The sequence below is a fragment of the Chelonus insularis genome, unplaced genomic scaffold, assembly GCF_013357705.1.
Source record: "Chelonus insularis isolate UGA/USDA-ARS -01 unplaced genomic scaffold, ASM1335770v1 scaffold_303_pilon, whole genome shotgun sequence".
In the NCBI taxonomy this organism is placed as follows: Eukaryota; Metazoa; Arthropoda; class Insecta; order Hymenoptera; family Braconidae; genus Chelonus; species Chelonus insularis.
The window spans coordinates 1,266,314-1,272,532 of record NW_023276792.1 but is presented as its reverse complement, the minus strand read 5'-3'; the positions used below and the strand labels follow the sequence as shown (position 1 = coordinate 1,272,532).

General features: G+C 32.4%; 1 protein-coding gene across 1 annotated transcript; it reads left to right on the top strand.

Moving 5' to 3' along the window:
• Positions 1-4,246: 4,246 nt before the first annotated feature.
• On the top strand, positions 4,247-5,191 carry LOC118073429 (protein Ycf2-like). Its single transcript, XM_035093920.1, has one exon. It carries the CDS (start codon positions 4,247-4,249, stop codon positions 5,189-5,191), a length of 945 nt encoding a protein of 314 aa, XP_034949811.1.
• Positions 5,192-6,219: the final 1,028 nt, after the last annotated feature.

Below are 6,219 nucleotides of genomic sequence, written 5' to 3'. Positions count from 1 at the left end.
GCGCGCCTAAAGAAGGCGCCAATTCAAGCCCAAAATCATATTATCAGAAACGGCTTCTCACGGGCGCGCCGGGGATAAAACCCAAAGTTTATTCCAGGCCATAAACGCAGGACGAAAAAAAAGAAGAAGAAAAAGGAAGGGGGGAGGGGGAAAGAGCCCAATTCAAGCCCAAAAAGTATTTCTAGGCGCTAAACGTAAACGGCGCCACAAATTCAAAGCCCAAAAATATTTTTACATGGCTAAAGCGCAGCCCAATTCAAGCCCGAAAATTATTTTGCAGGCCTAAAACGCGCCCAATACAAGCCCAAAAATTTATTCCAGCCTAAAACGCGCCCCAATTCAAGCCCAAAATATTTTGCAGGCCTAAAACGCGCCCAATTCAAGCCCAAACATATTTTCGAGGCCTAAAAAGCGCCCAATTCAAGCCCAAAAATATTTTCGAGGCCTAAAAACGCGCCCAATTCAAGCCCAAAAATTTTTCTAGGCCTAAAACGACGCGCCAATTCAAGCCCAAAAATATTTTCTAGGCCTAAAACGCGCCCAATTCAAGCCCAAAATATTTTACAGGCCTAAAACGCGCCCAATTGAAGCCCAAAAATTTATTCCAGGCCTAAAACGCGCCCAATTCAAGCCCAAAAATTTATTCCAGGCCTAAAACACGCCTAATTCAAGCCAAAAATATTTTCGAAATTAGAGTTTATTGAAGAATATAAATGCACGCGAATATTTTATAAATTATTAAAAGATTTTCATTTTTGCAATTGAATAATCAGCATTGGTGCGTCTACACGTTTGTTATAAAAATTATTGGGTAAGAATCTACTGTTTATACATATATAAATACTTGCATTTGAAATACAAATCGTTTTTATTAAATTAACCTTTATACAATGAATTTACAGTTGAAAAATGTGTTGTTCTCATTTTCTTCATTACAATTATTCTGTGCATAGGAAAATCATAATTTTGGGTGAGGAAAGTATGGATTATTGTAATTATAATTTTTATTGTAGTAATGATCGTGATTGTAATGCTGAATGTATCAGAAGATTGTTGATGGTACAAATAAGGATGAGCTGCAAGATGAGGTCCTACTGGTGGTGTGGTAGTCAGATTCTGAGATGATTGATTCGTTAATGGAGCTTTCGTAGTTGTTGATGATGGTGGTGTTGAATTTTTGTTTTTGCTGCTGATAATGACGGTGATGCTGAACTATCTACTGATATATCTGATGCTAATGATGAACTAGCAGTTGGGTTAGGTATTTCTTCTGATGAGTTTGATAATTTTTTGGGCAACTGAAAATATTAATTGTATAATAAGAGTAAGTATTAATATTAATGTTATAATATGAATTATCTCATTGATTGCAGATAACTTGACAATATTTTGTTTTACCTTTTTTCTTTTTTGGTCTTGGACTGTTCGAATCATTGCTTATTCTTCTTTGTCGGAATTTTCTTTTTCTTCTGATGCTTTTTTACTGCGTAAATATTGAATTCTATGATTAACTGTTTTATTATAATATTTTGTGTCAATCACTATGTTGAAACGATTTTTCATATAACCTGTAATAGTATAAATAAAATCGTACATTTCTATAATTCTTATGGAAAATTTTTGTTCTATTATTAACAATAAGGTAGATTACCGATCACGGCTGTGCGAATTTTAGGAAATTGATCAGTTAATTTTTCAGCAGAACCGCTCTCGCTAATTCTTCTTCTCCTCCAGTCAGCTCTGTCACTAAAAGCCTAATAAAGGCATTTTTTTATTATGGCCGCATTCACCAGTGATTCTAGAATGCTCTCTTCAATAAAAATATTTGTTTTTGGATATAATTCAATCTGGAATGTAGAAAATGTTATTATTCTATTTATAAAACTATTTCTTCAATCAAAAATTTATTAAACTTCGTTACCTTAGGATTGCTTGGTTGGGCGTCAGGATATTTTTTGTTACATGCTTTTATAAAAGCTTCATTCTGCAATCTACATACTTCCAGGAATTCTGGGGTAACTAAAAATTAAAAATAATGATGAGAACGAGTGACTTCATTCATAAATTAATATGCCTGAAGAACTACGATCATTTACGTCTAATACATATTATTATATTATGCATTAATAGAAGAGATTTATGAATGTTAAAAAACGATTTTTTAATTATTTAAATCAATGTTTTTAACTTTAATAAATATTTTATAAGAATGAAAAGCCTTAGTTATAAACACATTGGTAGTTTTATAATAAATAAATTTATTTTATCGTAAAAAATATTTTTAACAGTTAAAAATATTTTTTACACAATTAATTAACCAACTTCAGTAACGCCACCTAACTTTACATTAACCCAGAACAATCATGTTTATCAATTCACCGTTTAAACTCTCACTTCTTGCCTTATGCATATCTTTTATTAATATAAATATGCATGAAATTAAACTAAATCCTAATCTCAATCGAATTTTATATCATTTTATATGAAAGAACCATGTAATCCACAATAAAATATGAATTATATTCGTTACATCATATTTTTTAATAATTAAGAAGATTTATTAACTGTTAAAAATATTTGTTGTGCTGTAGCAAAGCTATGTTAAATAGTTAAGATATAATTTATGACTGTCACAAAATATTTTTTCACGGTTAAGAAGCCTCTTTTATTATTACAAATCTCTTCTATCAGTGTGTACACTTACTTTTGGATCTCCATTCTCTGCAGACGCAATTTTGCAATTTTCACAAGAATCCAAAGTATCCATATTCGTTTTTCTGAGGTTCACTTGTTATGTTTGACAAACTCTGAATAAGTTCATTAGCATCTGAGGTGTTTTTATTTTGCGTCACAACTTTGCGCTTTTTGCCTGCTGAATTTTCCTACGTTCAGCCATGATTTGTATCTTCAGTTCTTTCTTCTGAATTTTTCCTTTTTGATTAACGATAAGACTTTCAAGATAATCTTGTTTTCTACAAAATATAATAAAATATTTCATTCCTATTTGATAATAGAAAATGTATTATTAATAAACGTAGTTTTCGACATACACTATATTTTAATAATTTCAATTATAATTTTTCGTTCTTAAAATTCAAATATTCACTGAACTATTTCACTTCAACTGTATGTACTTCACTCAATGCTAGCATCAAACTGAATTAACGAACAAAAAATCTATGCTGTCCAGAGTAGCAGAAATAAAAGAAAATACTTATTTTTTAAGGAAGGGATGGTGATTTGTCTGAAAAGAAATGATGGAAAATCCAAAAACCGCCATAACGTACTTAGGGAATAACAGCATATGTTTTGTATTTACAGAGAAGATTAAAAATATATTGTTTGTCGTACGTATTAAAAAGTATCATTACAACTGAAAACGTATATAAAGTGGATGTACATGCTACGATTGTATATTTCACACCTACGAACGAACAGTAGACTTGCTCAAACACGTTTACAATTTCCGTAAACACGTGATTTAAGATAGTCTAATTGTCTTTCCAGATCTGAATATTATTTTTCGTTATACCTGTGCAAAAAATTCAATCATTCTTAAATGAAAAAAATGAAGTTTTCGCGCGGGGCCTGATGAAAAATATTATTCTCTTACCAATTACGCAAGATATAAGTACGTGTTATGATTTATAATACAACTTATATTTATTTAAATAAATCTTTCATGCGAATATAGTAACAATAGACGTAATGTTTAATTTTTTTTATACTTACTGCTGATTGGGAGGATTTTTGCATCATACAAAGTTGTGATCCACCATCTATCCAAGGTATGTCACCCTTCCATCCTACTTTAATAAATTGCGGTTCTAAAACTTTGGAAATATCACTAATATTCACAACAGAAACTTCACTACTTTCTACCCAAATACTACCACCCATGATGATTTCTTTTGTTTCATGATCGTTGTAGTTTACGTTATAAGAAAATATAGAAATAGCGGGATTACACGTCATAATTGTTGGTGACAAACTTTTCGACAGATATATAAAGATTTGGGTTCATTGAGGAACTGTATACAATAAAATACCGTAAAGGTTCGTCAACGTTCGGTATAGTCGAGAGCAATAAAAATTCAGGTAAAAACTTAGTATTTTCATGTATCACTATTAATGGTTACCAACAAAAGACTCAGTGAACGGAAATATTTCAAATATTACAGTATACTGGATATTTCAATTAATACAGTAAATAGTTTCGAGTGAAAACAATTAATAACGGATTGCAATGTTTACATTGTGCAAATTAAACCGTGGAAATAAAGAATCTGAAGAAACGAACCTGGAAAATCAAAGCGATAATATGGAGGTTAGTGCATCAGGTAGTGCATATAGAGCTGAAGATAATAGTGAGGAAAATATCTCTGATTATGATGAGGAGGAGTTGGAACCACAACGCCAGATCGTAGAGGTAGACAATATGAGTTCAGAAGATGAAGAATTAGAGCAAATAAACCAGGAAAATCAAAGCGATAATATGGAAGTTAGTCAATCAGGTAGTGCATCTGGAGCTGAAGGTAATAGTGACGAAAATATCTCTGATTACGATGAAGAGGAGTTGGAACCACAACGCCAGATCGTAGAGGTAGACAATATGAGTTCAGAAGATGAAGAATTAGAGCAAATAAACCAGGAAAATCAAAGCGATAATATGGAGGTTAGTCAATCAGGTAGTGCATCTGGAGCTGAAGGTAATAGTGACGAAAATATCTCTGATTACGATGAAGAGGAGTTGGAACCACAACGTCAGATCGTAGAGGTAGACAATATGAGTTCAGAAGATGAAGAATTAGAGCAAATAAACCAGGAAAATCAAAGCGATAATATGGAGGTTAGTCAATCAGGTAGTGCATCTGGAGCTGAAGGTAATAGTGACGAAAATATCTCTGATTACGATGAAGAGGAGTTGGAACCACAACACCAGATCGTAGAGGTAGACAATATGAGTTCAGAAGATGAAGAATTAGAGCAAATAAACCAGGAAAATCAAAGCGATAATATGGAGGTTAGTCAATCAGGTAGTGCATCTGGAGCTGAAGGTAATAGTGACGAAAATATCTCTGATTATGATGAAGAGGAGTTGGAACCACAACGCCAGATCGTAGAGGTAGACAATATGAGTTCAGAAGATGAAGAATTAGAGCAAATAAACCAGGAAAAATCAAAGCGATAATATGGAGGTTAGTCCATCAGGTAGTGTATATGAAGCAAATACTTCTTATTATGATGAGAAGTTGGAACTACAACACCAGGTAGTTGAGGGAGAGGATGGAGAATTGGACTATAGTACTCAGAGAAATCTGAATGATCATATTGAATGTAACGAATTTCGTCGAAATGAGGAAAGTCACAGTCAAGCTTTTGATGAAACAGATCACAGAGCAAACTCTGAAAACAATGAACGTCCTGTTGATGCATCAACTGATGAAGAATTAGATGATGATCCTCCTCTATATGAGAATGCTCCTATCACACTATCCGAAAGTATGTTGAGCATTTTTATGTACTCTATAAAACACAATTTAAGTGGTTGTGCTCTGTCTGATTTGTTGTCAGTAATAAGTGCACACATACCACCGAATTCTCATCATAAAAAAACTATCTATTTTTTCACAAAATATTTTAACAATGACAATATTACGATGAAAAAACACTATTATTGCCCAGATTGTACAAACCGTTTGACTTCAGAGAACGCGGTTTGTGAATGTATCGCTAATGTAAATGACAGGCACGAACCGTTATATTTTATTGAACTTTCGATCATTGATCAATTACAAGCCTTACTCCTTCGTGAAGGATTTCTTGACGATTTATCACATCCCCAACATCGTCAAAAAGAAAAGATGGTAATATAGAAGATATCTACGATGGTTTGCTATATAAAGAGCACATGAAAGAAAATAATCCTGATTCTGAGGAATTTACAATTTCATTTATGTGGTATACTGACGGTGTACCAATATTTAAATCCGCAAAATACAGTGTTTGGCCATTTTACCTAATTATTAATGAACTGCCATATCAAAAAAGAATTTCAAAGGAAAATATGATTTTAGCAGGCCTATGGTTTGGTTCTTCTGATCCTTTAGTAAATTACTTCTTATATCCATTATATAATCAACTAGCCCAATTAAGAACTGGAATTCATGTAGAAGTTCCTAAATCTAATCGATTTAAAACTATTAAAGCATTAATTCT

Coding starts and splice junctions, on each gene's coding strand:
- LOC118073429 (XM_035093920.1), top strand. CDS start 4,247: ATGTTTACATTGTGCAAATTAAACCGTGGAAATAAAGAATCTGAAGAA.